The sequence below is a fragment of the Trematomus bernacchii genome, unplaced genomic scaffold, assembly GCF_902827165.1.
Source record: "Trematomus bernacchii unplaced genomic scaffold, fTreBer1.1, whole genome shotgun sequence".
Lineage (NCBI taxonomy): Eukaryota > Metazoa > Chordata > Actinopteri > Perciformes > Nototheniidae > Trematomus > Trematomus bernacchii.
In genome coordinates, this window is record NW_022987567.1 from 281,323 (window position 1) to 307,998 (window position 26,676).

Below are 26,676 nucleotides of genomic sequence, written 5' to 3' on the forward strand. Positions count from 1 at the left end.
TGCCAATGTACAAATCAGACACGCACCTGCACAAACAATAACACATTGTATTAAATCATAGCAGAGCAAACATTTAAATATCACTAAGCACAGACCACTGAGATGGCATTTGTGTACTTGAGAGATTTTTCTAAAAGCCAACAAAGCAGGAAACCCTCTAGTGTTTCTGTCTCCTTGGTGATGGTCCAGAGAGGGTTATTATCTGCTCCTGTCTACACACTCAAGAGCATCCTCCCGTGCCTACCGACCACACAGCCCCTGTAGACACAGTGTGGAACATGTAATACGCAACAGTGGAAAAACTCCTTTCTTTAGCACTAAAAGTTGAGTAGGGTACACAACGCTAAAAAAAAATCCAGAGGGCTTTGATAAACAATTTCTTCACAAGACCTTTGCCAATATTCTAAATGCCCTAACCCATTGCGTGCACAATATTGATAATGCCTTAGTCTACTGTTTCTTTATAGACAACACAGCAAAAACGTCCAATAATTTTGTTTGTCAAGTCAAATGATTCTACTATATAATTATATAGCCTTACATAACTTTTTGGGAAACCTTTACAAATGTAGGCATTGGTTAAAAGCACATTTTTTACTTACAAGTGTATGAAGTGCCGATTGAGATTAAAGACACAGTGACTTGTGGCGTCCACTTTTTGTTGTAGTGTTTTCATCCGGTATGGTTATAGTCTGGTTACGACGTGGCAGGTCTGTAGCACATCATGTATGTCCATAGCGATGGAAGATAGAGACTTGCATCCTTTAAATCCAAAACAGGCGTCCTCTTTCCGCAGTACAGCCGCAGCTGAGCAACAGGTCCCAGGTGACAGTGCGCACAGAGCATTCGGCTCTTTTCTTGACGCCACATGTATGACAAGGGAATACTCACGGGAATAATGTAGTTTCTATGCTGTCACAGACTGGTTGAACATCGGGAATCACATTAATCAAGCAAAAAATGCTCCACAGAGATAGACTCTGATTTGCATGCAGGTGCTTCGGGTGCACGTTTGCATATTTGCATGGTATAATAACTATCTAAGAGAGGAATCATTTTCAAGCAGTTTTAGGCGAATTAATAAATAAAGGAAATAGCAAATTATTAAATAATAAAACAAAAAACTAATCTGTAAGGAATTGGCAAAAGCCTGATTATTCTTTAAAATACTTAGTTTATTGACCAATGATTAAAAAAATCTACTATCACATAAGTCAAGTATACAAATTACATTACTGTAATAAGAGTTCGGTTTATCACCGCGGTGAAGTTAGTTTTAGGTTGGATATTTGACAGACATTCGCGGACCAGCCAGCAGCGTCAGTTTCCCCTGCTGCTGGCTGTACGACGGCGAGATCTACTCCGCGAAACGAGGCTTTCACTTAGGGACCATTAACAAATGACTTTTCAATTACACAAGAACAATGTTCTTTTTAATAAATCGACAGCTTCCCGATCGTGTGAATGTGAAGCAAATCCACTCTAGAGCATACATGTGTTGAACACACCTCTTTTTATTGCATTTGAATACTTTAAATATGTTTTATTTATATTTAATGGAAAATTAGCATATTTCTTCAAAGACTTCTAGGTCATGTGACCTAATCACTCAAAATCAGTGTTGGATCAAATAACTACACTGGCTGCATAGGACACACCTCTTTTTATTGCATTGTAATACTCTAAATATTTTACATTAATATTTTGATGGAAACATTTGCATATTTCTTCAATAACTTCAAGGTCATGTGACGCAATCACTCAAAATCACTTTCTTAATTGAATACTAGTCTTTACACAATAGAGTGGTGTAGCGACGAGTCCTAAAACCTGGAAGTGAGTTAGCATTTTACCACTACGGGTTCCCTCGTCTCAGAGTCAATGGGATTTCTCCATAGGAATGTGGAAAATATCTGAAAATAAGGTCTGTGGTTGACACAAATTTAAGAGACAGATCACGGTTTGTTCTACGACATTAAATACATCAGCAGTGACCCCACTGGTGATGTTTGAAGAGTTTTCGTGTCTGAAAAACGATGGTTGTTAACAAGTGGATGAATAGGACTACAGAAGTTGTCGAGGACGCTGTACGTCATTACGCCGAACACGTAAACACTCCCGCTAAGTTTGTTTGCCCTGTTCTGCTTGAAAGCAAGTACCTGTGCTCTTGCAAACTGTTCAAACAAACGCTTCAACTTGTACAATTTTGAATCTGTATTTTTGAAAATCCATCTTAAAGGTCCCATGTCATGCTTTTCCGGTTATTACCCGTCCCCTTGTGTGTTATGAAGGTTTTTATGCATGTAAACGGTCTGCAGAGTTAAAAACCCTCAAAGTACACCCTGTAGCGAGTAAAACTCTAAAGGCCCTGACACACCAGGCCGTATTCGGCCGTCTTGCATTGTCTGGCGACAACGCGTTCCTTGTCGCCCAAAGTCAATTTGGTGTGCCTTTCACGGTCGACACATGGCCGATTCAACATGTTGAATCGGCCAACATACGGCCACAAGCTATTGGGCGAAGAAACCACTCTGATCAGCTGTTCAGCTAGCAAATGAGAAGCGAAATGGAAGTGAGGGACGTAAACAAACGATTTAAAAAGGCACAGGTCAGCAGCTAAACCCCAGCAGGTGATACTTAAAAGACATCAAACATAGCCCTTAAATGTCCTCTCTTACCTCCCACACATAGCAGGGACATCTCTGATATCAGCGGGAGCGTCCCCGGCTGTCCTCTGCTGAGAGCTCCGTGATTTGTTTGGTCAAGTCCGGTTTTTCATCTCATCGTAAATTTAGCAAGAAGTGGCCATTATTACATTGCTGACTCAATAAACTACACACCCGCCAGAACACTGCGATCATCAGATGCAGATCTATTAAATGTGATTTTATAGTATGTCTGCACTTTATGTGCTCATTTCATCATTCATGTATTTTTATATTCTAAAACATGTTTTCGATGGACGAGAGTGAAAATGGAACGCACACGCTATTTGTTTGTTTATATCAGTCTGTTCTTCTTCTCTGTCTTCCGGTTGTTGCCTATTTTGAATGACGAATACACACTACCGCCGCCTGCTGGTAAGGAGAGTTATTGCCACTCACGCATGCGCAGTTCGTACGTGCTCGGCTGAAGTCTTTGCGGTGATTTCCAGTGCGACACATGGCCAAGACGCAGGAGAACTCGTCGATGGAACTGTCAGTGTCGGTGTCGGCGAGTTCTCTGGTGACTGCCTGGTGTGTCAGGGCCTTAACACAGTCTATGCTGCCCCAAAACGCCTCGTTGGAGATTTCTCATTTTCCATTGTTTACTTCCTGGGTACTCTGACGTGGGGATACCCAGAGGCCACACCCTCTGCCAGCCTTTCACGAAACAAAGCTTCCCAAACCTTTTAGCGATTCATGCCGGATATGTACAGCGTAGGGCACTGAAGAATGATGCTGTTCCTACTTTGTTTGGACCAGCGGGAGATTCGGGTACACAACCTGTAAGTATTCATTGTTGTTTGTGTATTTATGATGTTTAAAACAAACAAGGTATCTACCACGACTGTTTAAATGGGTAAACGTTTTTCGGGCTACTACGTTGGGATCGCGGAGAAATGCTCTCCGCGTTATAAACCTTTTTCTTACTCAATATCAAGCCACACTTATTGTTTTTACTTCGGCTGTGAGTGTTTTTGTGTGCTCAGGATGAGTTTTGCTTGTTCTCGCTGTATCGCCGACACGGAAGCCTGTCTGCTCCTCGCAGCAGCTCGCAGCAGCTGCGAGCAGCAACGAGCCTCTCAACGTCCCGACCAATCAGAGCACACTGGGCTCACAGGGAGGGGGGGGGGCAGGAGCTCCAACAAGCCATTTAGGACAGAGTGAATACCGGTGAATACACATACTTTACAGAGATGCTGTATGAGAAACCAATGTGAGTTTGGAAAATTGCACAGTATAAATCTATTTTAGTATACCTCAACAATGGAATTATGATCAGTAGAAATGGCCATGACATGGGACTTTTAAGTTGGCGTGATGTTGAAGTTGTGCGACCCTGCTGTAGTTCGTTTATAGCATAACGTTAGCATTTTGCTTCTGGCGATTAGATTTATGATTAGAAAATTATAAAAGTAGGGTAGACATGTGGATATTATCCGGCTGAACAAAACGTGCATTTATCAAACAGGTTTGTTTTCCACAGACCTTATTTCGAAGTATTTTCCAAAATCCTATGGAGAAATCCCATTCCTTTTTTGTCGAGGGAACCCATGCGCAGTTTATTTCTGCCTACAAAAATACGTCATCCCTGTACCACTCTATTGACACACCTCTTTATATTGGATTCTAGTACTTCCTCTATTTAAAGGTCCCATGTCATGCTTTTTTTCATGCGGTTATTACCCGTCCCCTTGTGTGTTATGAAGGTTTTTATGCATGTAAACGGTCTGCAGAGTCAAAAACCCTCAAAGTACACCCTGTAGCGAGTAAAACTCTAACACAGAGTTATGACCTCCCCAAAACGCCTCGTTCGAGATTTCTCATTTTCCAATGTTTTCTTCCTGGGTATCGTGACGTAGGATCCAGTAGCCACGCCCAGAGCTATGGCCGCACCCTCTGCCAGCCGAACATATATACTGTTGGAAGCTCAGGTTCAGTTCAAAACTGTATCCAGTCATGCCAACGAGGGTCTGTTTCCTGTCTTGTGAGGGGAAATCTTCAATGTATGCCTTATCGAGGGCAGAACCACGACGAAGTCAGTGGTTGACATTTCTTGTTAACACTGTTCCTTCAGATGTTCGAGCCGGTATTGTACTGTGTGCGCGGCATTTCACGGACCAAAGCTTTCGCAAACATTGCAGCGATTCATGCCGGATATGCACAGCGTAGGACACTGAAGGACGATGCTGTTCCTACTTTGTTTGGACCAGCGGGGGATTCGGGTACACAACCTGTAAGTATTCATTGTTGTTTGTGTATTTATGATGTTTAAAACAAACAAGGTATCTACACGACTGTTTAAATGGGTAAACGTTTTTCGGGCTGCTAAGCCATTGACACAGTGCTAACTGGGCTAACTAAGTTGCTAGCGTTTCCATACATCAACTCCAATGTCAGCAGATGGCCTTAAGGCCCTGACACACCAGGCCGAAATCGGCCGTTTTCGTTAGTCGGACGACGAAGCGTGCCCTGTCGCCCAAACTCAATTTGGTGTGTCCCGCACCGTCGGCCGTGACACGCCTTATTTGGCTTTTCATGGCCGACGCACGGCCGATTCAACATGTTGAATCGGCCGTGGCAACACATGACGGGATGACCACTCTGATGCCTCGTCTTAAAAAGCCCCAGCACCAGCTTACAAAGCTGCGATAGGCAAGATGCCAAAAACGCCTATAAGGGGAGGAATGGATGATATACAGTGTATATATGTATATTTACACATGTTCATTTTGTACATTTCTAAAAATAAAGTTTGATGGAAATACTTAGTAGCCTTTCTTCCCTGAATTATTTGCTCCTATAACATATCATACATATATAGCAAACCATGATTTGATTTTTCATCAAACACAGTAGTAGTTTATTACAGGTAAATATAACTTACTCTTCCTCCGTTCTACGCCTCAAAGGTCTATAATCGAATCTGTACATGTTATGGAGGTTCTGCAGGGTGTGGGGTATGTATGGTGTATATATAATGTTGTGTGCTACTGTTGGTGTTTTCAGCTAGCTGGCTACATAATGTTGTAACTGTCAGCTAGGCTACCTTTCTAATTTCTTTGCAACAGACGTTTTCCACTTCGGTAGGCATCATGGCGCAGTTTCCACAAGTGCACCTAAATAACAACAGTTGTAGGTACAGTTCGGTTAGTTAGCGTATAACATATACGGCTGTACCGACGCCATTGTAAAACTGATGTTCCGCTCAGAGCCGGAAAAAGCACTGTGTTAGACATGGGCGGAGCCTCTCTGGTGGTTAACTAATCAGAACAGAGTGGCCGAGCTGACCAATCGGAGCACACTGGGCTCACAGGGAGGGGGGGGGGGGGGGGGGGGGGGGGGGGGCAGGAGCTCCAACAAGCCGTTTAGGACAGAGAGTGAATACACATACTATACAGAGATGCTGTATGAGAAACCAATGTGAGTGTGGAAAATTGTGCAGTATAAATCTATTCTAGTATACCTCAACAATGGAATTATGATCAGTAGAAATGGCCATGACATGGGACCTTTAATATTAATATTTGTATGGAATATTCCGTTTCTTTTTTCAATGGCTTCTCTGTCATGTGACCGAATGTCTTCAAATCACTTTTTGAATTGTATACTACACAGCTCTTTAGATTGGATTCTAGTACTTCCTCTATCTTTTCAATAGCTTCTCTGTCATGTGACCGAATGTCTTCAAATCACTTTCTGGATTGAATACTAGTCTGTACACAATAGACACACCTCTTTATATTGGATTCTAGTACTTCCTCTATTATATATTAATATTTTTATGGAATATTCAGTTTATTTTTTCAATGGCTTCACGTTCATGTGACCTAATGTCACACTGAATTTTGTTTTAACAGCTTCTCTGTCATGTGACATAGAAGCCATTTTCGAAACCAGATCACATAGTTTGATCTAAAAATGGTGCGCTTCAAAAAAGGCAAGAAAAATAAAGCTTTAGACCTCTGGCAAGAAGCAGGGGGTAGAGATTTCATCACCAGGTCTTTCATTTCTCATGGTTTTAGTGAAGTTAATGTTACACCTGAGCAGTGGTCCTCAGTTACACTTACGGTGTTTAAAAGTAATAACAAAGATCATCTTAAGTGGTTGAGGGTCATCTGGGGTGAAGACCGACGTGCAGTCCGGGCTGAGGTGCATCAAGCAGGTACTGTTAAAAAATAACTTTGATGAGCCCCAGAGCAGAGTCCTGCACCGGGTCGGGTTTCCTCGGATACCCGGTGGATAACCCACAAAAGAGTTGGGTAACTGGCAAAACATACATGTAGGCCTCTATTGAAGCAATATGCTAATTTCCCCATAAAATTATTAAAATAAAAATATTTAGAGTATTACAATGCAATTAAAATAGGTTTGTCCTAAGCAGCAAGTGTAGTTATTTGACCAGGCCCTGCTTTTGAGTGATTATGTCACATGACCTGGAAGTTATTGAAGAAATAAGCACATTTTTCCATCAAAATATGAATATAAAATATTTAAAGTATTCAAATGCAATACAAATAGGTGTGTTCAACAAATGTATGCTCTAGAGTGGATTTGTTTCATATTCACACGATCGGGAAGCTGTCGATTTATTCAAAAGAACATTGTTCTTGTGTAATTGAAAAGTCATTTGTTGATGGTCCCTAACTGAAAGCCTAGTTTCGTGGAGAAGATCTCGCCGTCGTAATACAGCCAGCAGCAGGGGAAACTGACGCTGATGGCTGGTCCGCGAATGTCTGTCGAATAGCCAACCTAAAACTAACTTCACCGGTTATATTGTTTGTCATAATTACCATAGTCTTGGTTGTGTTTTAAAGCTAAATCTTTTCACTTTACGTTCAAGTCCAACGAGTTTTTAAAGAAGGCATTTTCTTGGTTGTATTACATTTTATTCTATTCTATGGACTAACTACATTGTTATGCAATTATAAAAGGATAATGAAGGTACCCACTGATAAACATCACCGACATACCTTCGTACGTGACAACATATAAAAGACACGAGTTCAAGCCAATAGAACACGCGTCTGGCAACAGGTTATCGGCTGAACCCCGGGAAACAGCCAATAGGAAGCGGGAGGAGGCGGGATATGGTGGCGTCGTGCTGCCGTTCATGTTTAGCGTGAAGCGATACATGTTTGGTTGAGCTTTGAATGAGGGGCCATCATCCCGGCGGCTCGGAGGTGGAAAATACAGTTTAAAGTCTCTCTGGATGTGTTTAAAATGAACAAGCAGGCTTTTCTGACAGGTACCTGAGACACCGTTTGGCGCCCCTTCATCTCCTCGTGGGGTGAGTGTGTGTTTAACAAAGAAACCGATATGATTTGTAAGCGACAAAACATGCAACAGAGCTGTTTATTTGTCTGTGACACAAAGTAGCAAGCTTGCTAGCGGATTTTTTTTGCACTCTTTTTTGGAGGCGAGGGGAGGAGGAGATATGAGGGGGGCTATCAGTCATTTCGAGACAAAAGAAACCTGCATATTTTCACTGTAGCTCACAGCATATGTCACAAGGGAGTGAAATTAACTCGCTTTTTTTGTAGATTGTCAAAGTCTCCATGCGCTGGCTATTTAGTTGAATCGCCGCTAGTAGCGTTAGCTTATTCTTAAGCCGTGTGTGTGTTATGTGTATGGTTTGGGAGAAGAAGTAACCCAAACACACAGTTTCTCACACAAAAAGCAAGACCGTGCAGACAAAATAACGTTGCTTATTTTGCCCACAAGGCCCTGATAACGGTGGTCCAGCATTTTGAGCAGACAAATCGGCGACATTGTGGCAACAAGAGCACGTTTTGTGCTTTTTGTTCCTTACATTATGAAGACATTCTGTTCAGTTTGAACGGCTCCCACACACGACATGGTTTTGTCTCTGGGACCCCTTTTTTTGTTGTTTTAGGAGTTTATTCTTTGTGTATCAGCCCTTAGCAAAATTAATAATAACACTCCTTCTTTTATGTTTAGCTACACAATCACTTTTCAATTACCCCAATTAGGGTTCAAACGTAGAGCTTTTAACTTGTGTTTTTCCAGCCTTCTTTGATTCTGGCATCAAAGCCTTCTCCCTGAAGCAGTTAATGGACAGCAGGCTTGAATGTTTTGACAATAAAAAGCAACTGCAGGTACTTAAGATTGTAGTTAATTATTTTCAGGAATCGTATGAGTCATTCTGGAAGCCATACATACTCTTGCACTAATAGTAAGCAGTCCAAGGGTTAAGCCTGTGAAATAAATTCTTAGAAGGAGCTTGGACTTTCGGTGTAACATGCTAAGAACAGTTATCCATTTCCACCCAGAGAGCTAAGTTTAAATATCTGCAACACTGTTTGTTTTATTTAAGTCTAATCAAACAATAATCTGCTTTGCTAATATACTCACACAACACCCTTTTTTTCAAGGATTGAAGGCTTTATTGCCACATGCACAGTAGCTACAGTGTAGGAATGGCAATGCAAATCTTAATTCCCAAGCTCCTCCAACATTGCAACATAGTTATATAGGACATAAACAATACAACAACAACAACAACAACAACAAAATATATATAATAAAAATAAGTGCAAGAAGAAACCGAGTAGAATAGATTAGAATAAAATGGTGCACCAGTGTTTCTTCCTTAGGAGAACCTAAGGTCCATGTTTTCAAATTCAATTTGACTGTTCGATTAAAGTGTTCTCTTTATTTTCCTCCTGTATTTGCCCTGTCAGAGCATCTGTTTCCTGATAAGTTTAAAACAAATGGATCCATGCATTGCTATAAAATAGGATAAGGTTACATAGGCAAACCAGATCTTGCGTCGGTGCCAATTTCCAACTATTTCCTGTCTGTTGTGGCCACTGAATTCAACATTTTTAGTTTTTTCAGCACAGTTGCCTTACTAATTTGGATTTAAATCTTTAGATGGTTCACCTGCTCCTGACCTGGGTTTATCACAGTTCGCTCGGCTTTAGTGTGAGGGGAAACACTGGTTGGTTTCAATATAAGGGTTTACTACAGGATTAGCATAGGATTAGTACAGATATCGACATAGCTCTGTCACCTCATACATACATTCCTCTCTGTAGAAAAGAAGATGCTTTAGTTGAGTTGTTTAAGGTTGACAAAATAAAGAAGCGATACAATGTAGCACAGGGTCATCCACTGCCTGCCATTCGGAGTGAAATCAATAATTATTAAGATACTAAGATGGTTTTCAAATGAGTTTTTGATGAGTTGGTAACTGGCCTTAAAAGTCTGGAATATATGGTAATAGATTGCTTGATGATGCGTGATATTTGTCTCACTTTTATCCATTGCTACTTTAAAAAAAATTGTTTATGTATAACAATCATGAAAGTTATCAGAATTGTTACTTTATTACGTTCAATACAGGCCTATAAATATAACATTTTATTTAGGTTGAGACTATCAAAGTCATTCTAATTTATTTCTATGTATTTATAATAATAATAATAGCGTTGAGGCCTCATGAAACAATGTCATCACAATACGTAAGTCACAATGATGTTTAACGTGTTGTTAAAGGCTCAGTATTGAGACCGTATATTGCGTTTAAATTACTACTTTGAACATCTGTTTTATATATCAATTTATACGCGTCTGTATATCAATACTCTAATGCAAAGAAAGATTTTGCGATAATATGCTACATAAACCCCCTAATAAATATAGTGGCTCAACTCGAGGCATGTATATGTTTAAATGTATCCTACTTCTGGTAAGATATACAATATGTAGGCAACTATTGGCCAGTCCAAAAAATGCCATTTTTAAAAATGGTTCTGTTTTTTAAAGTATGTAAAAGTTCAAATGGTTTTGCAAGGTGGAAAGATATAACAGCCTAAATATTGTTGTTATGATTGAAAAGCACCAAAGACTATTGCACAATACTAGATTGTAGTTCTTACAGTACAGCATACAGGTCGTACATGGTGGGAGAGGTAGCAGTAGGGGGGGCTATGACGGATATCACTCTGGGCAAAGAAAGCTGTTCAGGAGTCTAGATGTGTGGGCATAATTCATGTCATCACTTCAGAAGATAATGTCATGCAATAAGACTTTTAATCTTCCAAACCATCTTACTCTTTGTGTTCACAAACGTTGACGTGTCCTTTCTCTTTCCTCCCCTCTGTTTCTTAGGTTTCTTTAGATGTACTCACCGAACACTTTCCATGTGATGTTTCCCAAGACTCCTCAAGACCAATGCCTTAGTTCTGACTACAAGAAGTACATAAATAAAATAAATATCCAGTAGGACACCTACTTCCCCTCTCCCTTTTCTCTTTACGTCAGATTAAAAGGAGCATCAAAACACATTTCAAACACACACACATAGCCACCATGTCCTCCATCCTTCCCTTCACTCCCCCGGTAGTGAAGCGCCTCCTGGGATGGAAGAAGACTCCTACGGGGAGTGGAGGAGCAGGAGGAGGCATCGGAGGAGTAGGGGAGCATAACGGAGGAGGGCAGGAGGAGAAGTGGTGTGAGAAGGCCGTGAAGAGCTTGGTGAAGAAGCTGAAGAAGACTGGGCAGCTGGATGAGCTGGAGAAAGCCATCAGCACGCAGAACAGCAACACAAAGTGTGTCACCATACCCAGGTGAGACACACAACCGGTATATCTATCTTCCCTGGTTCTGTTTTTACATGATAATACACACACAACATGGTCATAGACTGGTTCTGGACCATCGTATTTTTGTACGCCGACCCGGAAGTTGGCATCGCAAGGATTCCCTCGGAAGAAAAGCAATGTGATTTTCCCCACTCGATTCAGAAGAATGAAAAGCTTTGTGGCCATGGCACTTACACGTTAATGACACAACACTTTTTTAAGTGCTGTAGCGTAAATGCAATCCCCAGAAGTATTAGGCTAAAGCTGTAAACAAACAACATCACGCTTGCATGATTCCACGTCAATGTCCCTGCTTAGCTAAATGGCGCAATGAAGTTTAGCAATCTAATTTAGTCACCTGTTAGCAACAACCATTTTTAAGACGCATAGAAGCTTCAGACATTCACACGTTAGCTTGTTTTAACCACAGATCGTATTTCATGCATCTAACCAGAAAGTCATTAAAAGAACTGCCTTCAACACGAGGGAAAAGAGCTAAATTGCTAACTCATTGCCGGGTTTAGGACTCTTAACTGCACCACTCTATTGTCATAGGAAATGGTAACAACCATGTGTCAAGTTATTTATGTTTAACACACTGTCCAACCCAATCATACACATCATGTTCCTGGACATAGTACACACACAAACAAATGTAAAATTCAAAACAGACGGTTGAACTTTCTCACGAATCTGGAATCTAGGAAGTCATGCTCAGGCACTGGTGAACCACAATACCATCAGCACAGCGAGGTGTGTGCCAACACACATGAAAGTCAGAAGGAGGGTGACATGCGACCACAGGCTTGCAGGAAGAAAAGTGTTTGTGATGCAACAGCAGGTCCACTTCCTCATTCTGTCGAGCCATAGGTTAGCAAGGCAGCAGAAGTGAAACCTGATTGGAGGAAACAGATGTTGCAACACGGGTTGCCAGCCAAACTACGTTAACTTTATGAACCAGGACTCATTATCTATATGCCTGAAACGTGTGCCTTTCGCTGAAGATCCGGTGGCTCCTACGCCGTGTTTTCTTTGCAGCTACAAACATTCTGAACCGCCAAACTTTGTACCAGCGTTGTCTTTCATCCCATTATGTTGATTATATAGGTGACACAGCTTATTGGAAGGTGCTAATTATAATAAGTTCAGGGGAATTCTATCATAAGAAATTGACTAAATTACTTGAGAGTTTATCCTAGACTCCAACAGTCATGATCGGTCTTAAAATGGTTCTGAATACATTCCAATTGGTACGTGTGGAGATGCACCAATTCTCAGCAGCGCTAGTGTCCTTCTGCAAACTCAGTTTGTTTAGATAAAATGGCTTCAATAAAAATGTTCTTCAGCGTTGTAGACTTCTAGTGAAAGGCGGATTTGGAATGTGTCTAACTGATGGCATGCAATTTAAGTATAAATGTGGTTTGATTTATGCTGGACATTGGCCACCCCATGTAATAGAGCACTTAGTGCCTCAACCAGTAAAGAACAGAATCAATTACATCGGTGCACCTGTGGTTGGCAATTAAAGCGAACAAAGAACTGAATGGTTGCATTTCTCAGGCAGTGTTAGGAAACCAAATGTTGAAGTAAGGAAGAAAAAAACACTTCGAATTAATCTGAATGGCTGATGACAGCTTTGCATGACTATGCTCTAGACCAGGGGTTTTCAAAGTGTGGGAAGGTGAGCCTCCCCTCAGAGAATATAAGAACAGCCGCGCCCCCCCTCCCAATTATTATTGCTATTATTATTATTATTATTGTTGTTGCTATAATGCAGGGGTATTATTATCCAGTGGAATGCCCTTACCTACTGGCCTAGTTAAATCAAAGTGGTTACTTATTTTTGTCTGGGCAGTGTAGTTTTACACACCATCTTATTTGACTTTCTCAGGGCAGACCCCCACAAAGAAAAAAATATATGTACACACGTAAGGTCATCATCTTAACAGTTTTTAATGCTCGAGTCATCCGTGAGCAGAGCATCAAGTTGGCATGCCTATTACAGCTGAATGCGGCGATTACCATCTTGTTCAGCAAAACGCCTCACAAACGTATTAACATCCAAAGCTTTAGTGCGTTTTGATTCAATGCTGAGCACAGCCAAACTTGACAGTCTCTTCTCTGTCATTGTAGACCGCAAATACCTTATTCCTTCCGTGTACTTGGGTCCGAATGCTTCTCGTTTTCTGCCGCCCGTTCAAATGAAATCGCCGCCAATCACATTTCCTCGCTCGCGCCAGGGTTACAAGGCTCGCGTCTTGTGCTGCATTCACTTGCACTCGGACATCAGGGATTTTCTCTGATAAATGTCCGATGAGCCACAACTTTTATTTCAAAACAAAGCTGCCAACTGGGCTGGCCAGACGCTGTCTCCTCTCTCACTTTAGGTAACTTCACTAAAAATCGATCCATGTTGCCGCTCGCATAAAGTTAGCTGAAGTTAACGAGCTAGATTTCATTGTTTCTCTTTATTTTTTTCTCACGCTGCGCCTCCCCTGAAGCTCTCTGGCGCCCCCCAGGGGAGGCGCGCCTCACACTTTGAAAACCGCTGCTCTAGACGCACAAATCAAGGCAAACACGGTTCTATATATGATGAACACATCTAAGTCTAGGACCTGATACAGGCTGTAGACATAAGACAAAGTCAATTGTAAAGAAGTCATTTAATGTAGAGAGTCTCTTTGCCAAGGTTCTCAAGAAGGAGCAAAGTGAAAACAAACAGCTTTTATCTGTACGCGTCTACATATTCTCTGAAAATGGGACACCTTGACCTTAAAAAGCATGTTTTTACATTAGTACAAGAAGGAAAAGAAACAAACTTAAAAGAAAACAAAGTATTTAGTATATTGTATAATGATGTTTTCCTTCTGAAAGAAACGTTGTCCTCCCGTTCTGTAGACTCTTAGCCTGAAGGGTTACAGGTCATGTGTCTCTTAGTATAGATTTCTCCTGTGTCGCATGACAAGGTACACGAGCCATGTCACCAGACCAGGTGAAACCTTACCATGACAGGTGGAAAAGTCAAGGGGAGCCCCATGAGAAGCATGTAATTAACGTCAATCAACCTCTCTGCTCTGTGAAGATTTGATGAGCTTCCCTTCTCCAATTTTCTTTCTAATCTACCCTCTTTTAGTTCCCTTTGATTGACATATTAATAATATAATGTGTTTCTGTCGAGAAATTGTATTTTTCTTAAACCCTAAAATCACCTGGAGCTGATGGGGATGTATGCCCAATTATAATCCACCCCCTAGTGTAGGGTTTAGATTATAAGTGGGTAGGGAAAGGGTGTAGGGACCCGATTGGAATTGGGCCCCAACTCCAACATGGCATAAATGGCTTTGTCTATCACAGAAGAATACGATTCTTGAACGTGGGAATCAACCGTTTAATGTTTACCAGTTATTTTGACAAAGCCATCTCTGTAAATGCGGTATGCATTTGGTCGGACAACAATGTTCATGTATTTTGATTCCCAGCGTTGTATTGACATGATTCTGCCCCCACTTTGTGAAACAGGTGTTTATCAGAGGTGACAAGAAAGACAGACAAACAAACCGGTGCAGTGTTAGCAGAGGCGGTGATAATGTCCTGCGTGTGTTTACTTTTCCTTTAACGTGCAAGGGTTCATTCTCTAGGATTATCGCCAAATCGGGTGGTGATGTCCTCTGTTACTGGATAGTTTCTCAGCTGTGCACTCAGTACGGATGCTGGCTGAGGCCATTGAGCTCTAATCACATTGCCGGGCTTCTTAGATTTACACTTTGCAACAACAAGCTACTTTATATGTCTTAGTAACAAAGTAATAGAATTAGGAATAGCGCGTACCGGCAGTGTTGTGAAGCTCTGTCATTTAAGTATAAAGCAAGGAAATTCTAGAATAACACCAAATGAATAAATTATAACTATTGATCCCAGATGACACTGCAGCATACTGTACATCCCCATATAGGTGGTTATATACTGTACGCTATGCAGTATACCTACAATCTGGTGTCAATTGCAGCTGTATGGGTAAAATGGAAAAAGAGTGCAGAAGTAGAAGCATGTGAAGCTAAAGTGCCGGATGCCAGGCCTCTGAGGAATGTAGGTTAGATAGTCTCTCTGAAGTGGTTCTGATAAGGCGATGCTGCTTCTTCTTACACATTTACTGAAGAACTGCTACTGTCTTCTTGAAAGAAACCCTTTTTTTTAAGGGTTTGGCCCATTATGTTAGTTTTAAACCCAATGAGTCACCAACTTGTTTTGCACTACTTGTTATGTTTGTGCCAATCCAATTGGTGAATCATTGGTATAGAAATAAATGAAACACATGATCAAGTGTTTCCTCTCACCGTTTGGTTAGGTGATATTAATTCCATAGGCCGTGATGAAACAGAGATTGTACGTGTTCATCAGATGGTAAAAATAGGAATTAGGGAGTTTAAGTGAAGTATAGAAGTCCAGAAACAGTTGAGAGTTTTTTGTTACCGTAATTCTTCACAGGTTGACGTTGGCTTGGTTGAAGTAGCTTCATGTTAGGGGCAACCCCTCTGAGTCCTAGGTCCGGATGTATTACTTTACAGCGCTCAGCAGTTTTCGGGAGATGGCACTCCAGGCCTTTGATGCACAGCTCACTTCCCTTTGAACACAGAAGTAAGGTTGATGAAAGTCTAAGATAAATTGTCTCTTGAAGTTGTCCTTTTTCTTTCTTTCGGTGTGTGACGGAGGATGGCCAGGAGATAGCAGGTGTAGGGCTTTGTAGATTTCTTTTTGAGTGGAGGCAAAAATAAACAAGACGGAAGAAGAGTGCAACAGCTCAACGAACGAGTGTAGAGATAGCATGCATGGGCAGCTTTTTGAGTCGTGACGGGAAAAATGTCGATGGCCTCAGAAAGAGATAAACATGTCGTGTTTTTAAAACAGGCTCTAGGTACGAAAATGTTCCCTTGATGTTTAACAAATAATCAACTGATAACTGAACCCCTTTGACTTGCATTCTAGCGTTTGAGCTTTGATCCATAGTAGGTGAGCAGATGAGGATCAACAGTCTTACTCAAAAAGCTTTTGATAGGCAGCCAGTGTAAGGATTGGACTGGCGTCCCTTAGGTGAGGAAGGATGTATAGCTGTGTCTGGAGATTAAAGTTGGAGAACTCTTTGAGTACGCTGATAAGTGTCAAGTTAAAAGGTCTTGTACAGACAGGTCTGGCAATTATCTGTCTCGGATGAGACGGCAACCTTTCCTCTTCTTTCAACATACTGAGAAAACTATGAAGACAATTAACTACAGTTGGAATGGATGTGTTGAACACACACTGGTGTAGACGCATTTGTATCAGTTCTTTCTGTTATCACGTCTCGACATCTTGTATAGTTCATTCAACTTCTTTATTTGCTCATTCACATGTCATCGTTGTGTATCACACTTGTCATGTCTAAGTAATAATTAGCTGAAATGTGTATGTTTAGTTTAGATATTTAGGTATTGAAGGAGCTTATTTAAAGACCTAAAAACGATTAAAGGGGCCCTATTATGCTTTTGGGGTTTTCTGTTTCCTGTTGTGTGTTTATAATAGGTCTTTGTGCGCTTAAATGGTCTGCAAAGGCTAACATCACAAAGTTCCCTCCACAGGGAGTTTCTCTCCACACTCCCCCTATATCTGAAACGCCACGATTGGACCCCTTTGATTTCTTCTGCGCCATAGTTACATCACTACTACTGCTTTTTTATGTAGAGAAAGACAGTGAGAGTGGTCGAGCTTTAAACCCACCATCTAAAAACATTCAACCACAATTCAATCCGTTTCTACCACTACTTGCATCACCTGATTACACCACATCTCTGTCTGTCTTTTCATTTGTCACATGATCACCTGTCATCCAGTTAGCGTCTCTTATTAAAAAAATGCAAAGGTGGATTTTGTATTTCCTTCTTTGTGCCAATAAGAGACCAACTGTACATGTTTGTGATTTCATCCTAATAATTTGGAATGATTCATGTTTACCATCTTTTTTCATATATATTTTATCCTTTTTCACCTGTCCTGCGTGTGTGTGTGTGTGTGTGTGCATGTTGTGTGTGTGTGCGTGTGTGTGTAGTAACTGCTCAGATCTATGGGGTCTGGGCTCAGGCCACACGATAGAGCAGTGGGACTCTTCAGGCATGTACGGATACCCTGACCACGGCAGGTGAATATACAAACACACACACCCCCCAAACACAATGAGTCACTTGACATCTTGTCCTTCATTCATTCATTAATCACCTGTCTTTCTGTAATGTGCAATATCAACACACTCACCTGTATTGCCATTTTTAATCATTTTAATCATGGAAAGACTTTGAGACTAATCCTTTTTTAATTGCAACTCATAATACAACCTTATTATTGCTTATAGTGTAATGATGCTTCATAGATCTTGCAGACATGCAATTATTGAGCCGTATTGTATGTGGCAATAGCCAAAATCGATGACATCAAACACAAGTGGCGTTCACTGACTAAGCAGATGAACTGGCGGTATTGGTGACTTATAACATCACAACGAGTTTAATTGTGATTTCCATAAGGTTGAGTTTTAGGCTAGATTTACAAACGGGCACGAAAGATAGTGTTTATTATGCAGGGTATTAGTTTTAGATAACAATCTGAAAGTGTCACGGCCTGTTACGATAATACCTTAATTTGCTTATCATGAAAGATATGAAAATGTACTTGTATGCATAATTGTTTACTTAAAACAAACAAAAGGTTTTCCGTTGAAGTGCGTGTCCATGTAAACAAAACCAAAAGGACATTTCTTTTGTGTTTCTATTTTATTTAGAATATTTTACAATGTGTCTTACATGCAATAAAGGAATGTTCTTAGTAATGAATTCAGTGCTGTTCGGCCCCTTACTGTACCAAAAGGAATAGTAATCATGACGGGTCTAAACATAACCAACGTCATGAACCCACTTGGTGTCAGACGGTTGCCTTTCTTGTCACTAAAACCAGCAACTAAAGATAGCATAAACAACTTTAAGCATCCCTCCTGGTTTATAGTCTCCTGCCATGGACTGGGCACACTTCTGAGCTTATAGCTGTCCTCTCTCCCAATCTTCTCAGGTCACTGGACGGGCGTCTCCAGGTGTCCCACCGCAAGGGCCTGCCTCACGTCATCTACTGCCGCCTGTGGAGATGGCCCGACCTGCACAGCCACCACGAGCTGAGGGCCATCGACTCCTGCCAGTTCGCCTTCAACCTCAAAAAGGACGAAGTGTGTGTCAACCCCTACCACTACCAGAGAGTGGAGACGCCTGGTAATGCTCCTTGAGAATGATGTGTCTCTGCTAGCTTGAAATATTGAAGAAAACTTGTCAGGCACCTAAAATAGTTTCCTTATCCCAAACTTTCCTTAGTAAAATTGGTTAAAAACGACATGGCTGAAGAAGCAGAATGTTGTCTCGTGAGCACACTTCTCTAGGGAAAAAAAAGTCAATTTAAATATAAAATGTAGGTTTGTGTAGCAAAATCCAATTTGCTCGGTAAGTGACACATCCTTATCTCTCCAGTGCTGCCCCCCGTGTTGGTGCCGCGCCACACGGAGATCCTGACGGAGCTTCCTCCTCTAGACGACTTCACAAACTCCATCCCCGAAAACACCAACTTCCCTGCCGGCATAGACCCTCCTAATAACTATATACCAGGTCTGTATGCAGGATTTTTTTCCTTTTTTGATTCACTTCTTATACTAGCTGCCATACAAACCAACTAAATTAGAATCCAATATGTGATTAAAGGTAAGATTGCCAGCCCGAGCCCTCAGTCTGTTTGCGTCAGTGTGTTGTTTTTGCTGTATTCTTATTGCTTGTTTGTTACGTTTTCTTTTTTGCAGAGACTCCTCCACCTGGCTACATCAGTGAAGATGGAGAGAACAGCGACCAACTGATGAATCAAAGTATGGAATCAGGTAGACCGAGTTGTGTGTTAGTGGACATGCGGCTTGATTTAAAATCAACAAACAAAACTTTGATTTCTTTGTGCTGACAAACGTACGTCATTGCAGCAGTGAACATAAATACGACAAGCGGTAGCAGCACTATTTGCACATCAAGTGTAATACAGATGAATGGTAAATAACTTTCTTCTCTCTTTATTTTCTCCCAGGTTCACCAGCAGAAATGTCACCCGGCGTCCTGTCACCTGTCAGCAATGCCATGGGTAAGACTGCTCTATATCAGTTTTCTAATGGAGTGGATGGATAGCTCTGGAAAGTCCTTTATTTGTGAGAGATTGTAGAGCCTAGCTAGTTCTAATAGGGAGGGAAATCATTGCCATTTGTCATATTGAAACATGATTTTAAAATCCAGAAATGGAGGCCTGAAAAAGCTATGAAATGTACGAACTAAAACAGTCTTAGTTTTTGACATGTACAAATGTCCCCTTCTTGATTCTGTTTTTCAGACCTTCAGCCGGTTACCTACAGCGAGCCAGCGTTCTGGTGCTCGATAGCGTACTACGAGCTGAACCAGCGGGTGGGGGAGACGTTCCACGCCTCGCAGCCGTCTCTGACAGTCGACGGCTTCACCGACCCCTCCAACTCTGAACGCTTCTGCCTCGGGCTGCTTAGCAACGTCAACCGGAACGCAACTGTTGAAATGACAAGAAGACATATAGGTACAAACAAACGCACTTCTACACCCCAACGCACTGTATCAGTAATTATATACACAGATCAGTTCCTTCTAGCATTACAGCCCAGGAAATTCTTCATAGATTATTAGAATAATAAAATGCCAAGGCTTTTGGGAAATACTGTAGTACAAATATTTATTTTAAAATGATTATTTATTTGTTGTGGCTATACTGCTAAATAAACATGATATCATCTGAGGTACTTATTCTTTATAATTTATCTTTTGCGTTATATGACAAATATATATTTTGGCTTTTTTCCAGCAATATACAAATAAATAAGAAAGAAAGTACAATAATAAAACAATACATTCAATTAATAAACATATTTGCTGTTATATTTATTTTATTTAAAATAATAATATTAATAAACAAAACATTTAAATAAAAAATAAATTATGAATTTAACAGTTATTATTATTATAATAAAAAAAACAGTAAATACATTATTTATTGTATACAGAAATATATATAAAATAAATTGGTAATTTAAAACATTCTGCATAAATAAATGATATTTACATGGACATGTGACATTTTCAAAAGGTTTAACAGTGAGTTAAAAAGCTGGTTAATAAGAAACTATACTATCCAGTCATATTTTTCTTAACATCCCTTTCTTTCTGTCCCTTTTTATCTTTGCTCATCTCCCTCTCCATCCCTCTGCAGGTCGAGGTGTGAGGTTGTATTACATCGGGGGGGAAGTGTTCGCAGAGTGCCTCAGCGACAGCGCCATCTTCGTCCAAAGTCCAAACTGCAACCAGCGATACGGCTGGCACCCGGCCACCGTCTGCAAGATCCCACCAGGTCTATAACATGCTGAGCGTTAATGTCCAAGGCTGTTTACATTTCCTTCTCCATTAACCAGTCTTTAAACACTGCATGGCCCATACCCTGTTCCCTCAGTGTTTACTTCCTGTCTGTCTTCTTCTGCTGATTTCTCTGTCGTCCAGCTCTCAGACTCCTTCTCACCTCCTTCCTTCTCTTGCACAGTTTTCTTGTTTTTCTTTTCTTTTCTTTACACAGGACAGTTCAGCCATCATTTATCCAAAGTCTTGTGCTCTCCACACATATCTAAATTAATATTCAAAAAGTATTCCACAGAGTTTTTCTGATGGAGGATGTGTTTTTGGACCACTGACTTTAAATTGAGCGGACTTATTTCTGCAATGGATATGACTGCACATTGTCCCTTGATCAGAGCGTCCTTAACAATTAATCATGTTGTGTCATTATCATTGAAAAATACATGAATATGATCATGTTGTGAATTTTAAAGAGATCTGTACCAAAACAAATGTGTTAAGTCTGTCGTACACAATTTCTAGGCTGGGATATCTCTGCAGCTACACAGTACTTTATTATACATGTTAATTAAACACATATTTAGCATTTAACACATATCATTTTTCCTGCCATTTGAACTACATCCTACTACATTTTATCAGGTAATGAATCTATAATTGTCCCATTTTGTTGTTTTTCTGTCCCTTATTCTCTTATCAAGATGGAGGAAGGTGTTATCTATCTGCATGCCTCCTCTAAAATAGATGCTTTATTCCTTTTGTTTTGTCCTTCTCTGTTATCAGGCTGTAATCTGAAGATCTTTAACAACCAGGAGTTTGCTGCACTGCTGGCTCAGTCGGTCAATCAGGGCTTCGAGGCGGTCTACCAACTCACCAGGATGTGCACCATCAGGATGAGCTTCGTCAAGGGCTGGGGAGCAGAGTACAGGTACATGAGCTACGATCTAGAAGAAGAAGAAGATGGACCTTTATTGATCCCCCGAGGGGGAAATTCAGTTTTCCACTCTGTTTATATACATGCACATGCATTATTATACAGGTCAGGTACATACAAATACACACAGTTATAATCGTGCACACATGCACTTTTTGTTGTACAAATACAGTTATATTCAGGGGTGCACACAACTTTCTCAGTGAGGTACTCAGATGAGTCAGTCTGGAGTCAGTGTTTGGTACTCCAACTTCTGGAGCGGCGTCAGTGGAGTACAACGCTTCGCGATTGTCAACGGGGGGGGGGGGGGGTAGTGGAGTACAGAGCTTCGTGACCGCGGCGCGTGTGAACGTTGTGATCAGCTGTTTTAGCGCAGGACTGCTGTACAGACCGACGTTAACAGCAGCCCTGTCTGTGCACACGGAGAGCGACTCTGTCGTCCGGTGAACTAACCGCCTTCTGGAAAAGCTTCACATTTACGTCGGTACGCAAATGCGCTTTGTGACACAAGTGACGGTACGCATTTCAGATTGTTGCAGCGCATGCGTACCTGCATACCAGTTATGTGCACCCCTGGTTATATTCACACATGCACATGCAGTTGAGAGGATCCAGAGCGGAGAGGCAGCCCGTCTAGCCGGCGTCAGTGAGCAGTTTGGGGTTCGGTGCCTTGCTCAAGGGCACCTCGACAGTGGCCCGAACTGGCTCCTCTCTAGTTCCAGTCCGCACTCCGTATTTTGGTCCCATCTACTCTGCATGTGTAAAATCTCTTTTGCATTCCTCAGTTTGTTGTACAAATGCTGCTTGTGCTGTTATTAACATTCTAATCATGAAAGGCCCATAATTCATCACATGCTGTAACAATGTGTGATTTCACTTCACCCTTATTATGTATTTTCCCCTGCAGACGCCAGACGGTCACCAGCACTCCCTGTTGGATCGAGCTGCATCTCAACGGCCCCCTCCAGTGGTTAGATAAGGTCCTGACCCAGATGGGCTCCCCGTCAGTGCGCTGCTCCAGTATGTCCTAAACGGGGGGCCAAACCCATCTGACATTTCACAACATTTGAACTGACGCACCAACATTTAGAAAAACAAAAGGATTACACAACGGACCTGGATGTTGGGATGATGACATCGCCAATAGTGGAACAATGATGTCACAATGGGCCCGGTCACCTTTGGCTCTGATGGATTCATGTAAGGATTACATTCCAGTAATTATGGACCTAATAATTGAAGTCTCCCTGCAATATCAAATAGACAAGAGTGATGTCATATTGGACCGTTCATATTTTTGGGATTTGACTGAGGCTCTGATCCAGAAAGAGCTTTACTGTCCCGCAGCAGCTGTTTTGGATTTTCAACATGTGATCTTCTAGCTTCAGGGGCAGTCTGTACCACCACTAGACCACCTTACAGCTTCACTACCTAGCGACGACAGCACAACTTGGATTCAGCATTAAGACCTCTGTTTACACAACAGTAGTACTGCCACTCAAAGCTCACATTCAACCAAAGTCCGCTCCAACACCTTACGTTTTATTCTCGGCGATCAAGCGCTTATTCCAGGGTTTAATTCTCGGTGACCAAACTTCTATTCCAGTTTGTACTCTAGAACTTCCTGCTTTTCTCCTTATCAATCCCATGTTGTCGTGATCACAGACCTTCAGCTCTGAAAGTGGTGAGGGAGCACGATGAAGTCTTTATTAGTACGACATACTCTCTTCACATGTTCAATGCACACACATTATGCACTGCAACACATACGGACACCACTTTTATTTGCTCTCTTTTGACACAACGACAGATCGTTTGCTTACGTCTGTGTGTGAATGGTCCTATTAAAGTGTGCCGTGGAGGAGATGTTTGGATCAGAGTTGAAACGGTTGCGAGTCGGCATTGATGACAGGAATGTGTAAAATAATAGGTTCTTAGGGCGTGTCCCTTCTCTTGAACTTCATACAATCTTTGAACTTAATTTCAGCCGGTAATATCTACGGAGTTTGCCCCCTTCTGGTAGTTGAGGCCCAAAATGTTCTTTGTTTCCACCATTACAATGATTTCATCTTGTTTATGAGAGAGATGTATGTTGGATTTGGAAACTAGGACAATGTCGCCCCCTGCTGTCTAAAAATGAAAATAAATCCCTTCACTTAGGTTTCACTGATGTAGACATCGCCCGAGTCTTCCTTGGATTGATTCCATTATTTTAGACGATACGAATATAAGCCCTGCAGTGTGGGATTTAAAAAATGGACGCCCCTTTACTGTACTTGCACTGCCCCAAATTATGCACATTTGAAAGTTGCCTTTTGCTGTCAAATACAGCAAGATATGCTTTGCACAGATGGGAATGTGTAAAAAAAGCCCAATTGACAATTACTAAAGATATCTACCATATTTTAAGAATGTTCCCTTTTAAGAGTTTCTCCCCGTATATTGTTATTTGATTATTAAAGAGAATTAATTTGATTCTATTAAAATGTCTCGCCCCGATTTTAAAAAGCCAGCTCCATGGGTATTTTAGAGTCCAAATCGTATAAGCTTTAAGTATTTGACAAGTTAGTTGTACTGCACAGCTATTATTTTCTTGACACATTCTTTAACTACTTTTTTGTATTTCATGTATTTTTTATATATGAATATATTTAAAATCTTCAAAGCTTTCTTCCCTTTTATTAGAATTCAATATTTTTTTAGAATATGCCCTCAGTTTGAAATGATCACAGCTTGCTGACGAAGTATGTAGCATAGGATGTAACACGTTCACTGTATTTACCACAATGTTGTGACTGAGAGGCCCAGTCATCATCAGTACAATCAATTTTTTTCCCTCAAAACCATTCGGCTGCTAAAATGGCGAAAGTAATTGGTCGATTTTGTAGTAATCGCCTGTTAGAACTGGTTAAAAAAGGTTGATTTCTTGCCTTTACTTTATGTCTTTCCCAAATTACGACAGTGCTGTCCCAAAGACTAAATTTATGTATTTACAATTTTTCCATTACACTGCTTATCCACTAAACCTCATCGGTAATGAAAAACACATAGCTCCAATTTTGAACTTTACCAGCTTGATCTTAATATTTAAACTGGCCAATTCCCTTTTGGGGTTGGTCAAAATGGTGAGTTACAAGTCGATACCTTTGTTCAAAGCCATACAAACAAAAATTCAGCCTTTTTTTTTTGTATGGTTTTAATTAGGATTTATTCCAGCAGCTACTATGCAGTATTATTTCCCAGTATAAAAGCTCTGACTTTGGAAGGTAAATGTGTTGAATTGATCTACTTTAGCAACACAGGACATTTCAGTACACAGTGTGAAAGCTGCTGCCAATTTCCACATGTTCATTCTCATGTTCAAAATCCCATTTACGGCTGATTTTGCGCAAAGTTAATTTTTCAACTGTATCCGGATACATTAGCAGATATTTAGCATGAAAAAAGGGATTGTGAGTGTGCTTTGCCCCCAAAATCTTGGTGCATACTGTCACAGTCCAGATTACACAACAACAGTGGTCTAAGTTCACTGCAAAGTATTGCCAATGTGCACAGATTCCCATTTTTTTTTAAATTTCATTTCTCACTACTGCAACATGTGGGAGAAATGTAGATTATAAAAAAATGCTGTAGTGTATTTGATCATTCAATGACTGGAATAAGAATCCTGGTGTTTAATCGTTCCATTTGTCAGCATCCTGCAGAAACTTTATGATGCTAGATATGGATTTGAGATGACATCCACTCCTACAGAACATAAGCACTTGGACCAAACGGATAGATTGAACACCTTTCTGCAAATGCTTCTTTAGGAAAACCGTTTTCTTCATTCATCAAGCTTATTTGTTATAGTCACTTGTAGCCAGAATGAGAGCAGCCAAATTAAATGATGTAATGTTCTGTCTGTCCTTTCCTGTCTTTTGCTGGTCTGTTTTTCATTTTTTTCACTTATTCGAGATAACTGGAATTAGCAGAGGTCTGTACACATACAAAGACAAAACAGTGTTATCTTTAAGGTTGTCTTATCATTGCTAACCCACATGTTTGTTCTATGCAGTGACCTTAATGTTCGGAGTGTGTATTCAAACACATTCCTCTGTAATTTGTATTTTCTGATGGCTAGACACGCCGTTTTATGCATATTGCCAGGGTCCAGTAAAAGCCTTTGTATCAACTTTTTTTTGTTTTCTTCAAATGAGTGCCACCCAACATTTCACCCTAAAACAAACAAGATTTTCTCTCTTTCTGAGAGTTCTGTTTTGGAGATAAGGTTTCATTTAGACTACATCAAAGGTTCACATTCCTATTTACAGGTAACATATTGTATTTTTCTTTTCTTATTGTGATGACAATTGTGTATCCCCAAACAAGCCTCTTTCTTATGAATTTCATAATGACAATGTGGCTTTTTGGAGAAAGTGAAGTTTCTACATGTCACTGGTGATGTTATTGTAAAGTTGTACTTTTATTTGACCATACATGCTTTTTCTTTTTCTTGCTATCAACGGAGCATTTTTCCATTAGAACACAAGCCCTTAGGATTTCTGTCTTCTTCAAACACTGATGACTATCTTCATAGCTTTCCAACTATTCTACATATACAGACAACTTCTTACAGTGTACACTAATAAAGCTGTTTTAATTCAACTGAAAATGGTGTCTTGTGTTGCATTTCTGAATTGGTGTTTTGTGATGGTGAGTGAGGGCAATGTAATGTCATTTACAAAGCATATCTATAACTGCAGAAGACACAGACACTCATTATTAGCAGTAGTGGAACATGTATTGATATATTTAACTTACTGTTGTCAAAGTCCTTCACTGAGAATAGTACCAAACTTTATAAAGTATTCATGATGCTGGAAAATGTCACCTGCATTTATTTTACCGTCATATATTGCTACTACATTTATCAATAATAACCGTGTTTCTGTTAGAGCACACTTTTACTCTTTTATATGCTGTTG

At 40.6% G+C, this 26,676-nt stretch overlaps 1 protein-coding gene across 2 annotated transcripts; it reads left to right on the plus strand.

The window, feature by feature from the left end:
* The first annotated feature begins 7,824 nt into the window (after nt 1–7,824).
* Nucleotides 7,825–26,363, plus strand: smad2 (SMAD family member 2). Of its 2 annotated transcripts, none has more exons than XM_034125817.1 (11): nt 7,825–7,992; nt 10,839–11,296; nt 17,391–17,480; nt 18,401–18,594; nt 18,847–18,981; nt 19,170–19,244; nt 19,442–19,495; nt 19,739–19,951; nt 20,639–20,776; nt 21,559–21,703; nt 22,617–26,363. In XM_034125817.1, the coding sequence occupies exons 2-11, from the start codon at nt 11,040–11,042 to the stop codon at nt 22,738–22,740; spliced, it is 1,425 nt and encodes a 474-aa protein (XP_033981708.1). In that variant the 5' UTR covers nt 7,825–7,992; nt 10,839–11,039; the 3' UTR covers nt 22,741–26,363. The 2 variants fall into 2 exon arrangements, with proteins under 2 accessions (XP_033981708.1, XP_033981709.1); XM_034125818.1 differs by having other exon boundaries at nt 7,826–7,992; nt 19,170–19,232.
* The last annotated feature ends 313 nt before the right edge of the window (nt 26,364–26,676 follow it).

What these genes read in the sequence shown, in the direction of transcription:
- smad2 (XM_034125817.1), top strand. Translation starts at nt 11,040, where the DNA reads ATGTCCTCCATCCTTCCCTTCACTCCCCCGGTAGTGAAGCGCCTCCTG. An exon ending in ACCTGTCAGCAATGCCATGG is followed by an intron (nt 19,496 to 19,738) that starts GTAAGACTGCTC and finishes TCTGTTTTTCAG; the next exon opens with ACCTTCAGCCGGTTACCTAC. An exon ending in AATGACAAGAAGACATATAG is followed by an intron (nt 19,952 to 20,638) that starts GTACAAACAAAC and finishes ATCCCTCTGCAG; the next exon opens with GTCGAGGTGTGAGGTTGTAT.